The sequence below is a fragment of the Salvelinus namaycush genome, chromosome 15 (assembly GCF_016432855.1).
Source record: "Salvelinus namaycush isolate Seneca chromosome 15, SaNama_1.0, whole genome shotgun sequence".
NCBI lineage: Eukaryota > Metazoa > Chordata > Actinopteri > Salmoniformes > Salmonidae > Salvelinus > Salvelinus namaycush.
The window spans coordinates 8,075,810-8,100,863 of NC_052321.1; the positions used below are offsets into that span (position 1 = coordinate 8,075,810).

The 25,054-nt window shown below is 42.2% G+C and overlaps 1 protein-coding gene across 1 annotated transcript; it reads right to left on the bottom strand.

Moving 5' to 3' along the window:
• Nucleotides 1-8,049: 8,049 nt before the first annotated feature.
• Nucleotides 8,050-23,788, bottom strand: LOC120059813 (transcription factor E2F2-like). Its single transcript, XM_039008863.1, has 6 exons — nucleotides 23,522-23,788; nucleotides 11,372-11,474; nucleotides 10,056-10,275; nucleotides 9,442-9,718; nucleotides 8,442-8,661; nucleotides 8,050-8,327 (listed from the first exon to the last, which is right to left on the bottom strand). Exons 1-6 carry the CDS (start codon nucleotides 23,786-23,788, stop codon nucleotides 8,050-8,052), a joined length of 1,365 nt encoding a protein of 454 aa, XP_038864791.1.
• Between the last annotated feature and the right edge of the window lie 1,266 nt (nucleotides 23,789-25,054).

Below are 25,054 nucleotides of genomic sequence, written 5' to 3' on the forward strand. Positions count from 1 at the left end.
CAGTGTCAGTCAGTCTTGATTCTTTTGGTCCCTCCACTCCCCTATACTGTAGGGTTACATCCCAAATGGAACCCTACTGCCTATATAGTGCACTACTTTTGGAACACAAGAATAGATCTCAGTGACAAACAGGACTCATTTTATGACTCATCTGTCGCTAATGTCGTCATGGCAACACCTACGCGTTATGAATGGTGCTTGGGAGTTCAACTTGTTTATTATGAATGAAGGTGGTAATAAAGGCAAATAAATAGAAATGTGTGTCTGTAAAATGTTCCATTAAATTGTCTTTGCCATCGGAGCATTCAATGTCAGTCTACACCTCTAGGGAATGAAGACGGAACCTGAGTCCCTCTCTCAATCCTGACACCCACCTGACACGTTCAACTGTGGCTGCCAATGGTTTTTCAAACGGTCTCCTCTGTTTTGTGCTTTAGTAGAGCATTACTGTTTCATTACAAAATAGTAATATAGTATAAAAGAAAATAGTCTATTCATAATATTATAACTTTTACTATATGGATAACAATTTTAAGTTGTTCATGTTTACAAATTAATTTACATCTAGATGTTCCATAGAAATGGTCTGAAGCCAGTTCCTTTTGGGTTGCGGCTAAAGTCTGGCATGTAACTAGAAGCATGGTTTTGTTTACTTGGTGAGTACATGAAAATTCAACGCTTTCATTATGGTCATAATTCTAAAAGGTTTGGAAAAGTGTGGAGACCACAGTCTTTCAGAGCATGTAACAAAATGAAAGACCCATTCCTTAGTTTTACGGCTATAAATATCAGACTCCGCCTTTAAGGTGTGACCTGTCACAGGCCTGGTTGAGTCTCTGGGGTTTTAGGTTAGACGTCTGTAAAGCACTTTGTGACAACTGTTGTTGTGAAAAGAGCTTTAAGCAATACATTTGATTGATTGTTATGTTGACAGCTTATAAAGCCCAGATGCTAGAGGTTGCCAGGGGGCATTAGGGAGCATAGAGGCGAGCTGAATTTCAGACTATGCTGGCTGGGTGAGGTGTCTGAAACTGTTCATGACTGCTTGTCATAAACACGTAAAGAGTTGCATTCAGAATTCACCAGCCAAACAACTTAATGGACACGTAGGCTGGGGGCGAATAACAGTTTGGATAGGATTCAACTATTAATTATATGCTTGTGGGAAACTGTGTGATATTCCATTCTTCCAGATAAAACTAGGTTACTCGGATACTTGCTATTTTCAAAATAGAGCCAAATCCAAAATGAAATCTATACACACTTGATGGGCCCTTTCAATAGTTGTGTGGCCTCATACTCCAGTCTTCTAGCCTCACCTGTAAGTCTCTCATACTGCAGTCTTCTAGCCTCACCTGTAAGTCTCTCATACTGCAGTCTTCTAGCCTCACCTGTAAGTCTCTCATACTCCAGTCTTCTAGCCTCACCTGTAAGTCTCTCATACTCCAGTCTTCTAGCCTGTCCTGTAAGTCTCTCATACTGCAGTCTTCTAGCCTGTCCTGTAAGTCTCTCATACTGCAGTCTTCTAGCCTCACCTGTAAGTCTCTCATACTCCAGTCTTCTAGCCTGTCCTGTAAGTCTCTCATACTGCAGTCTTCTAGCCTGTCCTGTAAGTCTCTCATACTCCAGTCTTCTAGCCTGTCCTGTAAGTCTCTCATACTCCAGTCTTCTAGCCTGTCCTGTAAGTCTCTCGTTCTCCAGTCTTCTAGCCTGTCCTGTAAGTCTCTCATACTGCAGTCTTCTAGCCTGTCCTGTAAGTCTCTCATACTCCAGTCTTCTTGCCTGTCCTGTAAGTCTCTCATACTGCAGCCTTCTAGCCTGTCCTGTAAGTCTCTCATACTCCAGTCTTCTAGCCTGTCCTGTAAGTCTCTCATACTCCAGTCTTCTAGCCTGTCCTGTAAGTCTCTCATACTCCAGTCTTCTAGCCTGTCCTGTAAGTCTCTCATACTCCAGTCTTCTAGCCTGTCCTGTAAGTCTCTCATACTGCAGTCTTCTAGCCTGTCCTGTAAGTCTCTCATACTCCAGTCTTCTAGCCTCACCTGTAAGTCTCTCATACTCCAGTCTTCTAGCCTGTCCTGTAAGTCTCTCATACTCCAGTCTTCTAGCCTGTCCTGTAAGTCTCTCATACTCCAGTCTTCTAGCCTGTCCTGTAAGTCTCTCATACTGCAGTCTTCTAGCCTGTCCTGTAAGTCTCTCATACTGCAGTCTTCTAGCCTGTCCTGTAAGTCTCTCATACTGCAGTCTTCTAGCCTGTCCTGTAAGTCTCTCATACTCCAGTCTTCTAGCCTGTCCTGTAAGTCTCTCATACTCCAGTCTTCTAGCCTGTCCTGTAAGTCTCTCATACTGCAGTCTTCTAGCCTGTCCTGTAAGTCTCTAGTTCTCCAGTCTTCTAGCCTGTCCTGTAAGTCTCTAGTTCTCCAGTCTTCTAGCCTGTCCTGTAAGTCTAAAAGCCTAAAAGACACGTTGGTGAATGGAACCACCAGAATGCTTTCCCTTTTCCAGAATGGCAGTTTATTTCTGTGGTTTTTCTTCATATTTATTTCTCCTTCATCCTCTCAACTGCTTTGCTTTATCTCGGCCAGGTCGCAGTTGTAAATGAGAACTTGTTCTCAACTGGCCTCTACCTGGTTAAATAAAGGTGAAATAAAATAAAAAATACAAGTAAATCAATTGCACCCTAATGAGAGGAACACACCAGGACTTGCAGATTGACTGAATGTCAGATATTTAAAGATAGCCAGGTGGCTCAGGCTAGATTGTTCTTCACTTACATTAGAAACACATGTTTTTCATTGTCTTTGGAGAGTGAATGATAGCAGTTAGGTTTCTGCCCAACACAGAAACACAGGGATCAACACCAATCAAATACACATTTCCTTTTAGCGCTCTCTTAGCAGTAAAATAAAGGTTACTTGGCCCGAGGTTGCTTGGCTACCATGGCGGGAAGATTCAATTGTGTCCAGTTCCATCCTGACCCCTAATCCCTAACCCCTTGACATTAGCTTCATCTGCTATCTATTGTCCTCAGGTTCCCCCTGGCAACACACTAATGAGAGGAACACACCAGGACTTGCAGATTGACTGAATGTCAGCCGTTTAAAGATAGCCAGGTGGCTCAGACTAGATTGTTCTTCACTTACATTAGAAACACAAGATAAACAAAGTATTAAAGGCCCATTGCAGTCAGAAATGTGATTTTCTTGTGTTTTATATACACAAAGTGTACACAACATTAGGAACACCTGCTCTTTCCATGACATAGGCTGACCAGGTGAAAGCTATGATCCCTTATTGATGTGACTTGTTGAATCCATTTCAACCAGTTTAGATGAAGGGGAAGAGACCAGTTAAAGAAGGATTTTTAAGCCGTGAGACAATTGAGACATGGATTGTGTGTATGTGTGCCATTCAGTAGGTGAATGAGCAAGAGAAAAGATTTAAGGTCCTTTGAACAGGATATTGTAGTAGGTGCCAGGCACACCGGTTTGATTGTGTCAACAACTGCAATGCAGCTGGATTTTCCACGCTCAACAGTTTCCCATGTGTATCAAGAATGGTCCACCACCCAAAGGACATCCAGCCAACTTGACACCCACTGTGGGAACCATTGGAGTCAACATGGGCCGGCATCCCTGTGGAAAGCTTTAGACACCTTGTTGAGTCCATTCCCCAAGACGAATTGAGGCTGTTCTGAGGGCAAAAGGGGGTGCAACTCAATATTAGGAAGGTGTTCCTAATGTTTTGTAAACTCAGTGTATATTTACACAGTGGTGTAAAGTACGTAAGTAAAAATAATTTGAAGTACTACTTAAGTAGGTTTTTGTGGTATCTGTACTTTACTATTTATATTTTTGACTACTTTTACTTTTACTTCACCACATTCCTTCAGAAAATATTGTACTTTTTACTTAATACATTTTCCTTGACACCCAAAAGTACCCCGTTACATTTTGAATGCTTAGCAGGACAGGATAATAGTCAAATTCACACGCATATCAACAGAACATCCCTGGTCATCTCTACTGCCTCTGTTCTGGGGGACTCACTAAACCGATATGCTTTGTTTGTAAATGATGCCTGAGTGTTGCAGTGTGCCCCTGGCTCGCCGTAAATAAATAAAAAACTAGAAAATGGTGCCTTTTGGTTTGCTTAATATAAGGAATTTTAAATGATACTTTTACTTTTGATATATTTTAAATCAAATACTTTTAGACTTTTCCTCAAGTAGAATTTTACTGGGTGACTTTTACTTTTACTTGAATCATTTTCCATTAAGGTATCTTTACTTTTACTCAAGTATGACAGTTGGTTACTTTTTCCACCACTGTATTTACACAATATGAGGTTAGAATAATACTGTGAAAATGAAGACAATGCCCTTTTAGTGTACATTTCAGCCCGTTGTGGTGGGATGGACTTTTGGCCTGCCTGGTGACACACCAGACAGTAAATTAGTTAATAGACCAATAAGAAAGAGAGTTCCAAACATCTCTGCCAATAACAACTAGTTTTCAGTTTTCCCCTTCGCAGACAGTCCTAGCAAAATTATTGAGAAATGTCTCTTTGCTAAGAAGCCATTTTTGTTTATTTTTGACCGTTTTAATGTAAAACAATCACAGGTAAGGTACTTCATTCTTAAAACCAGAAATGATTTGATATTCAGATAAAAATGTCTGCATTGGACCTTTAAAGCTGAACCTTTATCAATGCTCGGATGTTTTTTCATTGTCTTTGGAGAATGATAGCAGTTAGGTCTCTGCCCAACACAGAAATACACAGATCAACACCAATCCAATACACATTTCATTTTAGCGCTTTCTTAGCTGTAAAAGAAAGGTTACTTGGCCCGAGGTTACTTGGCTACCATGGGGGGAAAATACCATTGTATCCAGTTCCATCGTAACCCCTAACCCCTTGACCTTAGCTTCATCCGCTATCTATTGTTTGCAGGTTTCCCCTGGCAACTTTCAAAGTCCAAAGAATGACTGTGGCTTTTTAGTGTTTTTTTTTGTCCACCTGCCAGAGTAAGTTAATAGCTGTGTCAGTGTTGTTGTTACTGCTCATGTTGCCCTATTCAGTCAGCGTGTGGGAATGTCACAATTCATTGCATCAATGTGATGTTACCCTGAAAGTCCTCAGTCCTTGTGCCAAATTCGAACAGAGAGATAGGCAAATGCTTTCCAAGTAGTGGCATGTTAGCTCAATTGGTGGCAGTGTTGTGGAGCTAAGACACCCACACTGGAGATGATGCTGGGTCATGGTACTACATTTATATTCAAGTCTGTGTTGATACTGAGCTTTGTGTTTGAATCCGTTACCATGACATATTAACCAGAATTCTCTGCTTTGAGGAATCATTTGAAGCAAGTCTAAACAGGATTAGTTATTAGTTCATTACGATTCTCTGATCAAACTGGTTTAGTATTGAACTAGGCAAACACAACCCTACGGAAGGGAGTTTACTGCTTTGAACACAGAAAAGAACAATGAGATATCTATCATTGACCTACATGTGATGTCTGCCAAGACTACTGGCGCGGCCTGCCATAGCAAATCAATGAATGATGTCATAGGAAATGGACAGAATCGGAAAGTTTACACCATGGCTTCAATACTTTATTTATTCAAACAGACCCCAATATTACAAAATATTAAGTGCCGCATGTCAATCAGAGACCGTCGCTCTTTAACAATGGTCAGTATTAAACTTTCCAAATTACTTCAGGAAAAAGATTATAAATACAAAATCAATTCTGTACAGTTACAAAAAATAATACTCCATTTAAAAAAAACTAGATTGTTGTATTCAAATTGTCTAAAAATCTACACCTTTCCCACCCTTTCACATTCACACACACAAACACACAGAAAACACACACACACACAAAATATTCAAGTTTGTTAGGACAGGACAATTGACTTAAACCCACATTGTGGAAAGAGGCAGAAAATGCACCAAAATACAATTCACTAAAAAAAGAGTCCTCCGATGTGTCCAAATCCTTTAAACTCCTAGACTAGTGTTCATTAGAGCACACAATGGAAAACGTTTTAAAACACTTTGCAAGGGTTAACAACAATCAGTGATAGTCCCTCCGCATTTCAGTACGTTTTGTTCCGTTTTGGTGCCTAATGAACACAACTCAGTCTAAAGAGACCCAACTTTGACCTTGGGGTACCATTCTGGCTTTTTTTCTCCGAGGTTTAAACTACCACACGTGGGGCTAAGCCTTCATTAACTAAAGAAAACAGAGAAAAGATATGACATCCTCTTTGATCCCTAGAGTGGGTTTGACAACACACAAACCACCATTGAATCAAAGACTTCATCTAGTTTCAGAAGAAGCAGGGATATGACGATTGCCCTCTATTTAATCTTAATGACTGACTAAATCAAAACACACATTAAAAGCCAGATGTTGTCGTATATTATTACCCTTACTGGATAATTTCCTTGGAAATATATAGTCATTCAATACTACAAAGTTAACTTTTGATTTAAAAAAAAAAAACACTATCAAATGCATCTTGATAGAGAAGCTTCAGGATGTGAAACCTAGCTGCCGATTCGCAAGCAAAGCACGATACTGTAGTCAGTCACATATAGAATAGAATAGGGACATATAGAATAGGGATTGGGTAGATAATATCCTTCACTAAAAAGACCCAGGAAGCATCCCAAATAGCACCTTATTTCTTATGGGCCTCTGGTCAAAACCATTTGGGACGTGACCCCTGTGTCTTTGGCTATGGGTCCAGAACAGCTTCTAACTAACCTCTACGATGTGATGTGGACACATCCTGTCACGGGACACAGAATATTACACTACCTGACCATCCATACAGCTGGAGGCAGTGACCAGATCCCCAATATAAACAAATGTCTTGGGTATACCCAACAACTAAATTACCCATACTGCTACACCTTGTTGAAACGCCATATTATGTTAGCACCAGAGACTCCATGGTTGGTACCTGGGTCGTGTTCAACAGGGCACAACATTTTGAAACGTTTTGCAACGGACAAAGAAAATCTACGTTCTTATTGTACACGTTCAGGTAGTGCCTCCCTGTTTTACTCCGAGTTCTATACATTTTCTTCCTCATGAACATGACCTTGGTTTAGCTTCACATACAATGATTCAACCCTGTAAAGCTGGCGAGTTTAAGCTGACATAATACAATGTTGCCCCCTAATGGCCAAAGAGCGGTACTATAAACATTTTGACTGGAAAAGACAACATTCCTGAGAGTTAATATAACACCCCCTACCCAAAATGCCCAAGTTGTTTTTTTGCGAGGTTTTTTGCTCATCAGATATGCATACAAAATGTGCTGTGTCTATATTTTTACGCAGCACACATTACAATTTAAATGTGACGGATACGAACTGTCCGCTATACAAATACACAAAACAAAAACATTGAGAGCTTTATAAGCTGGACACACACAAACACACACACCAGTGTCAATCCAGGCCCTACTCTGAATTCCAAACCACAAAGGTATAAAAATATATGTACAATTAACACAGAGACCCATTTTTTCGGACAAATCATTAACGTGGAATAGACATGGCTAAAGCAAAGAGTTGATGGCTTCATAGTGTAACATTTCCTCCCTACCCCATACCCCGACAGAGGACACTACTCCTTCATGAATAGGGCCTGGAGTTTTCCCTGACCACTTATATCCTTTTACAACTGGGGCCTGGAGGTTTTCCTGGTCAGGTCAATTACTATTTGTATTCATTCTATTTAGTGATTCTGTTTGTATGGTCACAACTAAGCTATAACTAGATGAACAAGTTTCTCCAGGTCACGCGATGTGGGAAGAACTCCTGGCCCTATTCGTGCAGATAGTCTACCCTCTCCCATCCCTCCTCTCCCTCCCTCTCTTCCTGAATCCCAAATCAACTGCTAGACCCTAAACCTTAAGCACCCTGACAGGGTTGCCAGTGCCACTTTACACCTATCCAACCCTCTCAGATCTACTCAAGTGATTAGAATGTAGGGCTTGATTTAGGATTCAAAGTCTATCTCCGGTCTCTCAGCTTCGCAGCAGGTCTCCCAGGTCGTAGGTGTCGAAGAAGTCGGACACGCCCTCGCTGTCCTCCAGCCCCCATAGGTAGTCGTCGTGGTCGAGGGGCGGTGAGAAGCTGACGAAGGGGGCGTTGGGGTCAGGGGTGAACCCGGGGCCCGGGAGCTGGTCCTCTGTCATCTGGAGCATGCTGGGGGGAAGGCCCAGGAGACCTTCTACATCCAGGAGGGTAGTGCTGCTGCTGGTGGAGGAGCTGGGGACCACCGGTGTTGGTCTGGAAAGTTCAGCTAGGAGAGAGAGAACGAGAGAGAGAGAGGAGAGACAGAGACAGAGATTAGGTCAGTAAACCACATAATGTGGACCTCAGCTGTATCAATCACAAGCCCCCCAGTTCAGCTTACCCTCCATGGGCTCCTGCTTGACCTCCTGTTTGATGGTGGTGTACTGTGGTGGTGCCATGGCTGGGGAGGTGGTGGCAGTGTGACCCAGGGGGTGATGAGAGTACTCTTTCCTGGGGGTGGTGGTGCTCTTGACGGGGCTGGCATCCTCCAGACCCTCCTCGGGACAGAGGTACACCTCGATGGGGCCGTTCTTACTCTTCAGGTAGATCTGTTGGGAGCCCTGAGGGTACGGGACAACGGGAAGCTCATGTTAATACAATGTTGTTACTCATTTAATCACAGTAGAAAAGCAACGTAATGTAAAGTGTTGCCTGTAACTGCATTATATACAGTGAGGCCAATGCAACGTGTGAAAATACATTTTGTTAAAGTCATCATAAAAACATCATTACACAAAGGCTAGTACATTCACAGATTGAATCCACAAATACAGCTGTAGACGTGCAATAAATAGTTTAGTAATGCAGTAATTGCAAAAATGGGTCCTTCCTCAAGACAAGACGTGGGCCGTAATGTAAGTAGTTGTACGAGAGGAAACCACATGAAACGGTTTGGTAAGAATGTTAGACACGTCCTCCTACACCAGGGGTTCCCAAACTCGGTCCTGGGCCTCCCCCCCCAGGACAACACAGCTGATTCAAATATCCAACTCATCATCAAGCTTTGATGATTTGAATCAGCTGTGTAGTGCTGGGGGCAAAAACCAAAACATGTACCCCTTGGGGTCCCGAGGACCAAGTTTGGGAACCGCTGACCTAAACCATACTGCCTTTATTTAGATCCAGTAAATCACCGAGAACACATGATCTTCTTACAATAACGACCTGGAACTATATATCAATCCAGTATACTGTATCAGGAACTACGTCAGTCTGATTTGTAATACTCCTTGTCTTTTTTTATTTCTTAAACGAAAGCAGAAATAGGCTAGCCGATCCGCTCCGGTGTTAACGACACGCTAACAGCCAGCTCTGTGTATCTATGACCGTTGACCACTCACCCCTGAGGACTCTGGGACCTCCAGCTTGGTTTCTGATGGGGCCTTGACGGCGATGACCGTCTGGTCCTGCAGACGGGCTATCGACCTGATGTCCTGGTAGGTAACGTAGCCTAGCCGCTGGTTGTCTCTGTGTTCGGTCAGCTCCTTGATCTGGGCACTACTGGACGTGATCAGGTCATCCAAGGCCTTCTCAGCCCTCTCCAGCTCACCCAGCTCCCGCCGCAGGGCACGTGACTTCTCCCCGCTGCTGGCCGAGCCCTCGAACACACCGCCCACCCTGGGAGGCAACGGACACATATTTTACATTATCAGCCACCTGGAGTTGCTAGACCATGTACGTGTTTGAGATGGCCTACATTGCAGTCAGATATATTATTGATTCTGTGCCATGCTTTGCTCAAACTACTGATTGACTCAAACACGCTGAATAGGATCTGTACGTCACAGTACAGGTTATGGTCAGGTATGGTTTGAACCTATTACCATATTGCTAACCCCAAAAACGGCCAGGAGTAGAGGCGTGATTTGGAATTAGACCCAGTGATGAGAAGCTACTTGTTCTAGGGATACTTTCCTAAGTGTACTTGTCCACTTCTCCTTAGTGTGCTACTCACAACCACTGGATGTTGTTCTTGGACTTCTTGCGGATCAGCTGAACGCCCTCCAGCACGTTGGTGATGTCATAGATACGTCTCTTCTGCACCTCGAGGACCTCGGTGGCCCAGTTGAGGTCCAGCACGCCGTCAGGTGACTCGCTCAGCAGGCCAACAAACTTCTTGGTCAGCAAACCAAGCGAGGTGTCGTAGCGCGTCCTCTCACCGGGAGACTTGGGCGCTGAGGATCATAGGTCATACAAGTGAGACGTGTTGGGGAATGCAGGGCAATTATGATGTGCCTATATTTTATATCTATATCTAGGTACAGTATAGGTCAAAAGTTTGGACACACCTACTCATTCAAATGTTCTTTATTTTTTACAATTTTCTACATTGTAGAATAATAGTGAAGACATCAAAACTATGAAATAACACTTATGGAATCATGTAGTAACCAAAAAAGTGTTAAACAAATCAAAATATATTTTATATTTGAGATTCTTCAAAGTAGCCACCCTTTGCCTTGATGGTAACTTTTTTGGTTACTACATGATTCCATATGTGTTATTTCATAGTTTTGATGTCTTCACTATTATTCTACAATGTAGAAAATAGTAAAAATAAAGAACAACATTTGAATGAGTAGATGTGTCCAAACTTTTGACTGGTACTGTAATACACACGTACGATCATATCTGTATATGGGGATGTTGACTGGGCAAGATTGATGGTTGGATGGATTGATGGGCGGATGGATGGATTGATGGGCAGATGGATGGATTGATGGGCAGATGGATGGATTGATGGGCAGATGGATGGATTGATGGGCAGATGGATGGATTGATGGGCAGATGGATGGATTGATGGGCAGATGGATGGATTGATGGGCAGATGGATGGATTGATGGGCAGATGGATGGATTGATGGGCAGATGGATGGATTGATGGGCAGATGGATGGATTGATGGGCAGATGGATGGATTGATGGGCAGATGGATGGATGGGCAGATGGATGAATTGATGGATTGATTGATGGGTGGATGGATTGATGGGCAGATGGATGGATGGATGAATTGATGTTGTGTCGCTTTATGCAAACCATCCCTTATTTGAGAATGAAGAAACGTTAAGTTAGGGGCCAGTGTTTATGAAGAAACGTTAAAGTAGGGGGCCAGTGTTTATGAAGAAACGTTAAAGTAGGGGGCCAGTGTTTATGAAGAAACGTTAAAGTAGGGGGCCAGTGTTTATGAAGAAACGTTAAAGTAGGGGGCCAGTGTTTATGAAGAAACGTTAAAGTAGGGGGCCTTGCTTTTTCTCATTGATGCAGATACTCACTTTTGGGACTTGGATGACTGGCTGTGGCCGTGTTCCCCTTTCCTTTAGGGGTCCTGAAGTCAGGGAGGTAGAGGGGGTCTTCTAGGTCCAGCTTCCTCTTGGCCTATGGGGGGAGATAAAGAAGAGGGACAAAGGGGTTAAAGACAGCTTGAGACAGAGTATGTGTCCCAATAATATCTCCTTTCTCCTGCAGTGTACACTCACTCGTTCACTACTTCCCACACATTTCAAATCCTTGGATGACGCAGGCTAAAGAGTTTTCTTAAACCAATCATTTCCTTTCAAAGAAAAGTGAACAAGAGCAGGGACAAAGACCCTCACATTGTCAAAGACTTCTATAGACCCTCACATTGTCAAAGACTTCTATAGACCCTCACATTGTCAAAGACTTCTAAAGACCCTGACATTGTCAAAGACTTCTAAAGACCCTGACATTGTCAAAGACTTCTAAAGACCCTGACATTGTCAAAGACTTCTAAAGACCCTCACATTGTCAAAGACTTCTAAAGACCCTCACATTGTCAAAGACTTCTGAAGACCCTCACATTGTCAAAGACTTCTGAAGACCCTCACATTGTCAAAGACTTCTGAAGACCCTCACATTGTCAAAGACTTCTGAAGACCCTCACATTGTCAAAGACTTCTGAAGACCCTCACATTGTCAAAGACTTCTGAAGACCCTCACATTGTCAAAGACTTCTAAAGACCCTCACATTGTCAAAGACTTCTAAAGACCCTCACATTGTCAAAGACTTCTAAAGACCCTCACATTGTCAAAGACTTTTAAATGCCCTCACAGGCCCTCACATTGTCAGACTTCTAAATGCCCTCACATTGTCAGACTTCTAAATGCACTCACATTGTCAGACTTCTAAATGCCCTCACATTGTCAGACTTCTAAATGCGTCCACATGCTTCCCATCCAAAACAGTTCGGAACAGTTTGTGCATATATTATGACAACTTTTCGTTCGTTTTGGGGCTGTTCGGGCAAACAAAACATTTTCTCTAGGGAAACCGAAGTCGGCAGCCGAGGTCTACGCCCGCTCGTCGGAGATTGGTCAATAGTAGGGATTTTTCAATGATGTAAATGCCTGTTGTCATTCAACGACAGACGACTCGTCCTCATGCACATTTTTTCCCTTGAGAAATACTGCACCAAACATCCCAGTCAGATGCAAAATTACCTGACTAAGATCTCCTCTGCAAAAATGTCAAAGTTAATGACAGATTTCTTGAAGTAGCTTTTTTAAGGAAGTATATACTGGCTACGGCGTCTCAAAATGGACAAAAAGTACTGCTTTTTCCTCCTCATTTTTCAAGTGAAGGTCTTTTAAGACAGTATGTAGCACACTTGGTCTAGGCGCCAGCGGAACGCCAGCGGGAGTGTGTGTGTGTATGTGTGGGGAGCACTGCCCGCCAAACGCCAGGAAATCCCTGGACTCACTCAACTCACCAACCCCATCCTCCCACTTCCTCCTCCTCCTCCTTTCACCCATGACCTCCTCACTCCTTCTTTAGCCCTCTTCTTTCTCCAGTAAACACACAGGCAGCCTGACCAACACACACACACACACACACACACACACACACACACACACACACACACACACACACACACACACACACACACACACACACACACACACACACACACACACACACACACATACCTACTAGGAGGTCCACTGTTATTTTTTTATTTTTTTATTTCACCTTTATTTAACCAGGTAAGCTAGTTGAGAACAAGTTCTCATTTAGTTCTCACTGCGACCTGGCCAAGATAAAGCAAAGCAGTGCGACACAAAAAACAACACAGAGTTACACATGGAATAAACAAACGTAGTCAATAACACATTATGGGAAAAAAAGAAAGTCTATATACAGTGTGTGCAAATGGCGTGAGGAGGTAAGGCAATAAATAGGCCATAGTAGCGAAGTAATTACAATTTAGCAGATTAACACTGGAGTGATAGATGAGCAGATGATGGTGTGCAAGTAGAAATACTGATGTGCAAAAGAGCAGAAAAGTAAATAAAACAATATGGGGATGAGGTAGGTAGATTGGGTGGGCTATTTACAGATGGACTATATACAGCTGCAGCGATCGGTTAGCTGCTCGGATAACTGATGTTTAAAGTTAGTGAGGAACATACGAGTCTCCAGCTTCAGCGATTTTTTTCAATTCGTTCCAGTCATGGTTATGGACACAAACACACACTCGTTTATGGACACACACACACACACACACGGTTATGGACTCACACACACACACTCGTTTATGGACACACACACACACACACTCGTTTATGGACACACACACACACGGTTATGGACACACACACACGGTTATGGACACACACTTGGTTATGGACACACACACACTCGGTTATGGACACAAACACACACTCGGTTATGGACACATACACACACACGGTTATGAACACACACACACACACACTCAGTTATGGACACACACACACACACTTGGTTATGGACACACACACACACACACACACACAGTTATGGACACACACACGGTTATGGACACACACTCGGTTATGGACACACATACGGTTATGGACACACACTCGGTTATGGACACACACTCGGTTATGGACACACACTCAGTTATGGACACACACACACACACACTTGGTTATGGACACACACACGGTTATGGACACACACTCAGTTATGTACACACACTCAGTTATGGACACACACACACACACTTGGTTATGGACACACACACACACACACACACACACACACACACACACACACACACACACACTCGGTTATGGAAACACACTCAGTTATGGACACACACACACTCAGTTATGGACACACACACACACACACGGTTATGGACACACACACACACACACTCGGTTATGGACACACACACATGTCCAATTTGACAACACATTTATTCATCACAACCAGACCTGTACAGTGCACCATTGTCCCAAAACTGCACGGCGCCCCTCGCCAACACACACCACCTCTAAAAAAAAAAATAAGAAAACTCTACACACTGCTGACTGAACTAGCTAACGAGGCATAGGATTTCATCCAGATGGTCATGCTGTATGTAATTAGTAACTGCTGCTTGGAGGCACATTACACACCTCCCCCAACCCCTCTTTATCCCTCTCCCATTTTCTCAATCTCTTCACACTTCGTCTTATACCCCTCTCACAGATAGGACCCACTTATTACCCCCCCCCCCCCACACACACACACCACCCCCATATTGCATCAATGATGTGCTCCATTACCCCTAACACACAACACCCCCATACTGCAGCAATGGTTTGCTCCATCCTCCCCAACACACACTAAAATGAGTTCAGTGGCAGTGGGGGACGCCTGCCCTGGGGGCACCGCAGGTACTGCTGGAGGGAGACAGAAAGGGTAGGGGTTTTACCACCCCCCCCCAGCTGTGTTCTCTCACACACACACACACACACACACACACACACACACACACACACAAGCCACTATATGTGATGAACTAGGCTATGTGACACGTGTCATGACCTGGCGCTGCAATAAACCCTGTGTACGACATTACAGTACAACTAGATACACAGAGGTGTAGCTACTCATTTGTAGTTTTCTTAAGTACTCATTTGTAGTTTTAACTTTTAAACTAGGGTCTTTGTTGCACTGGTTCTCTTTTCTCACCATGTTGTAACCATGGATAGGCTACAAACTGACAAGGGAGATTCTGGCAAAGCAGCTACTGTGTTCCCGTACTGCAGACCATACATAGGAGGCTGTAAGTCCAGAGGTTTCCTGTCATGACACAGGGTCAGGAAAAACTCCTGGCCCTAAGTAAACCATACTGTACTAGCACTCCTCCTCCGGGATGCTTTGTGAATTTGGGCCCTTAGAGGAGGCTGGAGAATGTGAGCAGCTAGTGGATTTGGACTGAAACATGGCACGGGGGAAGAAAGGTGTCATTGTCGCTCTGTCCTCCACCACATGTCCCATCCGTCTGTTAGTGACATCTGTGGCAGCCGCACACAGCAGGCGGCAGGGAGACCACAAGAGAACCTGCCTAATCCTTACAGCACACGTGCACACACACAAGTTCACTTTAGGTGCACTAACTCTGCCTACTACATAGTCTATTTACTGTCCTTGTCACCTTCACCATGACAACCAATAACTGTGTTTTAGTTACAGCAACTTGGTAGTGAAGCAAACATTTGTAGTCTACCAGTGCTACTTATGGTAACAATACATTAGTAACTATATAGGCTAATGTCTGTTTTGTGGACTGGTTTGTTCCCTTACATATTGTTCAACCTGCATCAAGATAGGACTTCTCCTTTTGACCGATCTAGAGGAAGGAAATGGATTAAGAGACACTGCCCAGAGGGGGAATTGAGGAAAGATGGCAACTACCACGCTGTTAAAGGCCGAGTACAGTCAAAAACTAGATTTCCCTGTGTTTTATACATATTTCCACACTATGAGATTGGAATAATACTGTCAAATTGTGAAAATTATGATAATGCCCTTTTAGTGTTTTAGCTGTTGGGAAAAAAACACCTGAAATTTCAGCCTGTTTTGTTGGGATGGAGTTTTGGCCTGCTTTTAGGTAAATTAGTTAATAGACCAATAAGAAAGAGAGTTCCAAACCTCTCTGCCAATAACAGGTAGTTTTCAGTTTTCCCCTCTCCACTCAGACCACACCCAAACAGTCCTATCAAAATTCTTGTTTGAGAAATGGCTCTTTGCTAAGAAGCTATTTTTGTAAATTTTTGATTTTAATTTTGTTTTGAAAACAATCACAGTAAGGTACTTAATTGTTACACAGAAATAATTTGATATTAAGATAAAAAATTGGACCTCACGGATTAAAATGTGACACTTTCACATCCAGTCTAAATGTAGTTGTCAAATACAGAAACTACAGACATGATTACATGACGTGTGGTGGTTAAAATGGCAGCCGTGTGTTGTTGACAGCTCTGTGGCCCTCCTCCTTTAACATTTTACCTCAGTTTTGCCCAGCAACTTTGCAAAGTCACAGCTGAGGCCTGTGAGTTTGTGTTTGTAGTGAGGTTTTGGATGGAGAGTCAGTGCTTTGCAAACAGTTTTACGAGTGAAAATACAAGGCCTATGTGTCAGCTAACATACCACAGGGGGGAAGAAAAGAAAAGAAAATCACTCAACCACCAAATACTAACAACACACAGTCAAGTACAGAGAGCTACAGAACAGAATGAGACACACACTAACAGTAGCTAAAAGAATGTTGAGCTCAAACACAGTGAGTTAACAGCTAAATACAGCAATTGTCAACACATTAGTAAGCCATTGCCGGGCATTTAAATACACAGAGTCCCTCCTTCACAATCCCTTCTTTATCTACATGACACAGTAAGTTATAGTGTTTCAACCCATAGTCATTATTGCCCTACAGCGACTAGGCTACACCCTAAATATGCACAAGTTCAGCTCTCCTTCCACCCACCCATGACCCAACCCTCCCCTTCAACCCCGCCATTTCACCAGATATGACTGGAATTTATTCAGAGACATTTCATAAAATATGGGTCACATGAGGCAAAGGCTTTCAACAGTCTTGCTAGCTAGACTAGCTACAGTCTCTCTCTTCAAACACCAGGGTTGTATTCATTAGTTAACAAACAGAAGGAAACTGACATCTACCACCATCACTACTACTACTACTATCACCATCACTACTACTACTACTACTATCACCATCACTACTACTACTACTACTACCACCACCATCACGACCACTACTACTACTACTACTACCACCATCACTACTACTACTACTATCACCATCACTACTACTACTACTACTACCACCATCACTACCACTACTACTACTACCACCATCACTACTACTACTACTACTACTACCACCATCACTACCACTACTACTACCACCATCACTACTACTACCACCATCACTACTACTACTACTACTATGACCATCACTACTATTACGACTACTACTACTATCACCATCACTGCTACTATCACCATCACTGCTACTATCACCATCACTACTACTACTACTACTACTATCACCATCACTAATATTACTATCACCATTACTACTACTACTATCACCATTACTACTACTATCACCATCACTACTACTACTACTACTACTATCACCATCACTACTACTACTACCATCATCACTACTACTACTACTACTACTACTATCACCATCACTACTACTAATACTACTACTACCACCACAACCATCACTACTACTACTACTACTATCACCATCACTACTACTACTACTACTATCACCATCACTACTACTATGACCATCACTACTACTATCACCATCACTACTATTACTACTACTATCACCATCACTAATATTACTACTACTACTATCACCATCACTACTACTACATCATCACTACTACTACTACCATTACTACTATCACCATCACTACTACTACTACTACTACCATTACTACTATCACCATCACTACTACTATCACCATCACTACTACTACATCATCACTACTACTACTACTACTACTACCACTACTACTACCACCATCACTACTACTACTACTACTATCACCATCACTACTACTACTACCACCATCACTACTACTACCACCACCATCACTACTACTACTACTACTACTACCACCACCACCATCACTACTACTACTACTACTACTACTACTATCACCATCACTACTACTATCACCATCACTACTACTATCACCATCACTACTACTACTACTATCACCATCACTACTACTATCACCATCACTACTACTACTACTATCACCATCACTACTACTGCAAAACAGTTTTTTGGTTTCCATTGTGAAGCTTTTGCTACGCTTTGCCCTAATGAATATGACCCAGTTCAATCACGTAGAACCAGTCTTCCCAGGTAGGGACAAGTTTCAATATGTCTGACAAAATAAATGACAAAAGATCCATTCAAAACCTAGCATATTCCTATCTACACAACACTACACCCATGGGACTGGGCGTCGGAGGCACAACAACAATGAAAAGGTTGAAATGCATTGCTGATGACATTGTCAAGGTGCCGATGGGAAAAGGGAGATGAGGGACAGGGGGGTCCAGTTGGGATGGACTTTGAAATGCTAAACAAACCCTATTGAGGGCGAGCATGCGAGCTCGTGGATTCGGAGTGGGGCCTAGGGCAGGCCGAAAAGAGAAAGGGGGGAAGAGAGAGCCTTTGGCTGGAGTGTAAACAAGGTACAAAGTGCGCAATCTCACACCCCCGGCACCCTGAGGCCTAGTCGGAATAGGGGCTCACCATGGGGTGGTCCCAGAGATGGTGAGGGCGTAGGCAATGACGACATGAGGTAGTGACGTGTGAGGGGGGGATCAGGGGGTAGCTAGCATGTCATGGAAACCTACGTACCTAGGCCTGCATTGTGGAGAACACTATTACACATTATATATAACACACAGTTTAATTCATTATCATAATAACACATTTCAGAGACATAAGGGGTGAAAATATTATCTTCTAGAACCCCTAAAGGGGATACAATGACTAGCCTAAGCCTCAATCCATCTCACACGGTCACTCAATGTGCATATGAATGCATATGTCTACTCAAACTTCCACCATGATGTGTTACATCCCCACCTATTGTGAACTTCAATCTGTGTCAAACTGAAACCCTTGACCTTTCTGTACTGTTTAATTTTCTACTGCGGAGTAAAACTTCTGTCAAACATTTACAAGTTAGTAGTAGTATCTCCTTCACAGGAAACGCAGTGAGAACGTCACAGCTAGCGCCTCGCAAATCACTCAAACATCATAGCAACCACTATAAATATTACACATTGGGGATATATCGTCTCAGGTTATCTATAATAGTACGCCACGTGACCACACCTGCGTCCCAAAAGTAGTGCACTTCAAACTTGGCAGAGGCAAGTGCAAATGTTTTTTTCCCCAAAATGGCACCCTATACATGGTATTGGGTATCATTTGGGACACAGCCCATTTGCACTTGCCTCTGCCAAGTTTGAAGTATGCAGCATGACTATGTGTGACGTGTCCTGTGAGTGACCCATATTTGAGGTTGAATTCTACTCCCACCCAAGGAGGAATATATTTGGCGTGTTGTTGAGAGGACAGGGAGAAGGAAATGTCTCGTTCACAGCAGCGCAGTCCAAAGTGTTTACGAGTAGCAAGGCAGGATGATGTTCTGCTCCAACACTTCATCTGACACACAGTGAGCACCAGACATTGAAAATACGTATTTTCAACCAAAAATATATATTTTCAAAGGTTTTAGCTCATAGTCCTATCACTCTGCAGTTTCCAGGGCAAATATAACCTCTCTGAACACTGTGCTTTCCAGACAATATAAGGAACTTATTGCCTGCCAAAGCTGACATTTTGTTGTTTATCATAACTAGGGCCAGGAGTGACCACTTGACCCGACAAGGAAAAACTCTGGGCCCTAGTTATAGGTGATGCCTGTTGTTTTACGTAGCATGTGACTAATAACATTTGATCTGATCAATAGTTGTACACTTTTTTTTAACTAGTTGTAAACTAGTAGTAACTAGTTTTATAAAATCGTTATTTTTCTCCCTGGTCAGAAAAAAACTCATAGCCCTAATCCTAACAGTAGGATAGAGAGGGTCGATGAATACCAGGACCACCTGACCTAGTGCCTTGTTCAGACTTGACCTAGAATAGGAAGTGGACATTAGAACAATGGAGAGTAGTACACAATAGAAATGGCATTAGCCCAGTCACGTGACTGGCCTAGTTAATGTCATTTTATTGGTGCAAAGCATAGGAGTAGTCTCCACTCTAGTCAATACTTTACCTGGAAATGATCAGCCTGGAAACATACACACCCTGAATGCTGTGTGTGTTAATCAGCAACATGTCATTATCTCCCTCAAGACTACTACTACTACTACTATCACCATTACTACTACTACTACCACCATCACTACTACTACTACTACTACTACTACTACCACCACCATCACTACTACTACTACTACCACCATCACTACTACTACTACTACTATCACCATTACTTCTACTACTACTACTACTACTACTACTACCACCATCACTACTACTACCACCATCACTACTACTACTACTACTGCCACCATCACTACTACTACTACTACTACTATCACCATTACTTCTACTACTACTACCACCATCACCATCACTACTACTACTACTACTATCACCATTACTTCTACTACTACTACTACTACTACTACTACTACTACTACCACCATCACTACTACTACTACTACTACTACCACCATCACTACTACTACTACTACTGCCACCATCACTACTACTACTACTACTATCACCATTACTTCTACTACTACTACCACCATCACCATCACTACTACCACCACCATCACTACTACTACTACTACTACCACCACCATCACTACTACTACTACCACCATCACTACTACTACTACCACTATCACTACTACTACTACCACCATCACTACTACTACTACCACCATCACTACTACTACTACTACTACCACCACCATCACTACTACTACTACTACTACCACCATCACTACTACTACTACTACTACCACCATCACTACTACTACTACTACTATCACCATTACTTCTACTACTACTACCACCATCACTACTACTACTACTACTACCACCATCACTACTACTACTACTACTACCACCACCATCACTACTACTACTACCAACACCATCACTACTACTACTACTACCACCATTACTTCTACTACTACTACTACTACCACCATCACTACTACTACTACTACTACTATCACCATAACTACTACTACTACTACCACATCACTACTACTACTACTACTATCACCATTACTTCTACTACTACTACTACTACTACCACCATCTTTACTACTACTATTACTACCACCATCACTACTACTACTACAACAATCACCATTACTACTACTACCACCATCACTACTACTACTACTACTACTATCACATTACTACTACTACTACCACCATCACTACTACTACTACTACTACTACTACTACTATCACCATTACTTCTACTACTACTACTACTACTACCACCATCACTACTACTACTACTACCACCATCACTACTACTACTACTACTACCACCATCACTACTACTACTACTACTATCACCATTACTACTACTACTACTACTACTACTACCACCATCACTACTACTACTACTACCACCACCACTACTACTACTACTACTACCACCACCACCACCACTACTACTACTACCACCACCACCACTACTACTACTACCACCATCACTACTACTACTACAACAATCACCATCACTACTACTACTATACCATTACTACTACTACAATCACCATTACTACTACTACTACCACCATTACTACTACTACTACCCCTACTACTACTACAATCACCATTACTACTACTACTACCACTATTACTACTACTATCACCATTACTACTACTACTACAACAATCACCATTACTACTACTACTACCACTACAATCACCATTACTACTACTACTACCACCATTACTACTACTACTACCACCATTACTACTACTATCACCATTACTACTACTACTACAATCACCATTACTACTACTATCACCATTACTACTACTATCACCATTACTACTACGACTACTACCATCACCATCACTACTACAATCACCATTACTACTACCACCATTACTACTACTACTACTACTACCACCACCATCACTACTACTATCACCATCACTACTACTATCACCATCACTACTACTATCACCATCACTACTACTACTACCACTACTACAATCACCATTACTACTACTACTACCACTACTACAATCACCATTACTACTACTACTACTATCACCATTACTACTACTACTACAATCACCATTACTACTACAATCACCATTACTACTACTACTACAATCACCATTACTACTACGACTACTACTATCACCATCACTACTACTACTACAATCACCATTACTACTACCACCATTACTACTACTACTACTACCACCACCATCACTACTACTATCACCATCACTACTACTACTACCACCATTACTACTACTATCACCATTACTACTACTACTACGTGTGTGCGTGTGGATGTGTTTCATTATTAGTAAACAATAGTAAACAAACAAAGATTTGACCAAACGGGGACATTTTGTTGTTCCCCACAAGGTCAAATGCTATTTCTAGGTTTAGGGTTAGGTTTTTGGGTTAAGGTCAGGGTTAGGGTAAGAGTACGGGTTTGGTTTAGGGGTTAGGGAAAATAGGATTTTGAATGGGACTGAATTGTGTGTCTCCGCAAGGTTAGCTGTACAAGACTATGTGAGTGTGTGTGTGACTTCAGGGCTTCCTCTCTTGAACATAAAATAATGATGTCAACTCCCAAGAAAAGTAAATGGATGTCCAGCTGTGACCTGTAAGGTAGGCAGGAACAATTCAGACAAGGTGACGTTATGGTTTGGTTAGTCAAGGTGAGGTTATGGTTTGGTTAGTGACAGCTGGGGGCTATGGCTAAACAAGGTGTTAAGCTAGATAGCATTTTGGGCAAATGACTGGTATTGCTTGGATGGGCATTAGTAAATATGTTCCCTGTCCAGGTGGAGCATTTTCTACATTTATTTAACAATAAATGGACATTTAGAATGAGACATCTCCCTCTCCAAATAGGGGTGAAATTAGCAACGGTCATTGTTGAATTCAGTGATACCCTCAGTCCTGGCTAACCCCCCACTGATGGCCCCCCAAACACTCTCAACACCCCCAACCCTCTGTGTTTAATACAGCTGGGCTGCGGGAGAAATGTCACCGACTCAAGCTCGTTTCTCGAGCTGGGCAAAAAAAATGACAACCCCTTTCATTGACACAAAGTGCACACTGCTGCTTCGGTGACGTTGTCTGATAATGTCCAACACTTTTTAAATGTCAAGCACTGCACAACTCCTATAAATATATGCATGCCATTGGAACGTGGAAATATTTTGCCCATATAATATGACACATTGTTAGTAACGTTAATTATCTAGTGGATGGCTAACTGTTATATCGATTGGTGGTAGTTGCATCATCCTTTGTTTATGAAGTCTTACCGGGAGACGGCCGGAGGATGATCTGATGGGTTTAGCTTCGGGTCCATGGGGGGTTGCATACAGGCAGTTCGCCCTTTGTTCGGCCGCTGTCGTGTTGCATATTTGGGTAAAGTATCCAGCCGGTACCGAGTTAATCGGTGGACTGGGTAACCCGGTGCTGAAGAACTCGGTCTTCACTCCGGACAAAACTTTATTCTGCGAACACGACAGTCCCCCTACAGCACCTCGACTAGACGCAGGAGAAACGCCTTTAGGCATCCGCATCATTTTAGTAAATAAAAAAATAACGACTGTTTAAAATTAATATCTTTAGCTAGCAAAGCACGAAGATTCCAGTAATCTGTATTCAGGACAGTGAATGAGAGGAGTTGTGGTCTTACCGATACGAACTGGAAACGTTATTTCTCAATTTGTAGCTAGCTTGATAAAAGTCAAAATAAGTTCATAAAAAGGTTATTTAGTTAATAATGTGCAAAATTCACAAGTGAAATATGCACCAGAGGTGTCCTTTGCGTGAATATTTTAAATGAAACGAATTTTGTAGCTTTGCAACCGATATTATCCTTTGCCCAGTAGAGGAAACGTAAACTTTGTCTAATTATAATAAATAATAAACAACAAGTAGTCCCGATATTTGCAAGTATAGTATGAGCAAACTTTTAAGTTTACGTCTTGAGATGCAGATTCCTCCAGAAAATACAAAGTTTAGAAGGATTCTTCAGATTTTCAGGAGAGGAGATATTGCTACTATCGGGTTCACTGTCCAGCTAAAAAGCTTAATTTTATATACAAGGGACTTGGAGCTCGGAAGAACTGCTTTTTTAGCGCCAAATTACGTCCCGCGAAATTTGGATCTCCCGCGGTTAGAGCTCGTATTTGATTGGTCCAGAGCACATTGCGATTGTTACATTCCGCATATATTATGTATATTTTGCATAAAACAGTTGGCGCGGGTCGTGCCCAGCCTTAAAGGAACAGCGTGTCCCTTGGTGGTCATTTTGAAGGCAAAGTTACCAATTTCGAAACTTAAATTTGAACAATAACATGTTTTTATAACACTTACTGATAAGCAGCATGATATCATGAGCACAAAAACACATCTATATATTATTTTATTTCCACTATGGAGTAGAGCACAATAACTTTTGTCCTATATTTTTATTTAATTTATTTTTATTTTTAATCCCAGGCCCCGTCCCCGAAGGAGGCCTTTTCCCTTTTGGTAGGCCATCATTGTAAATAAGAATTTGTTCTTTTAACTGACTTGCCTAGTTAAATAAAGGTTAAAAAATAATAATAAACATTCAGCTTGCTGCAGTTGGCAAACACCCTGCAGTGACTTTCCCTGCGGAGAAACTAGAAGCCATAGGCTATATGGTCAACTGGAGCAGAACCACCATTATTCAAGATACGAAGAAAAAAAACAACACTTGTCCTTTTCCTACCAGCCACTGACCGCTGATAACGTCTTTATTGAGGAAAAATGTACCTTCTACGACTATGTTGTCTCATCTAGCTATCTTACTGTAATAT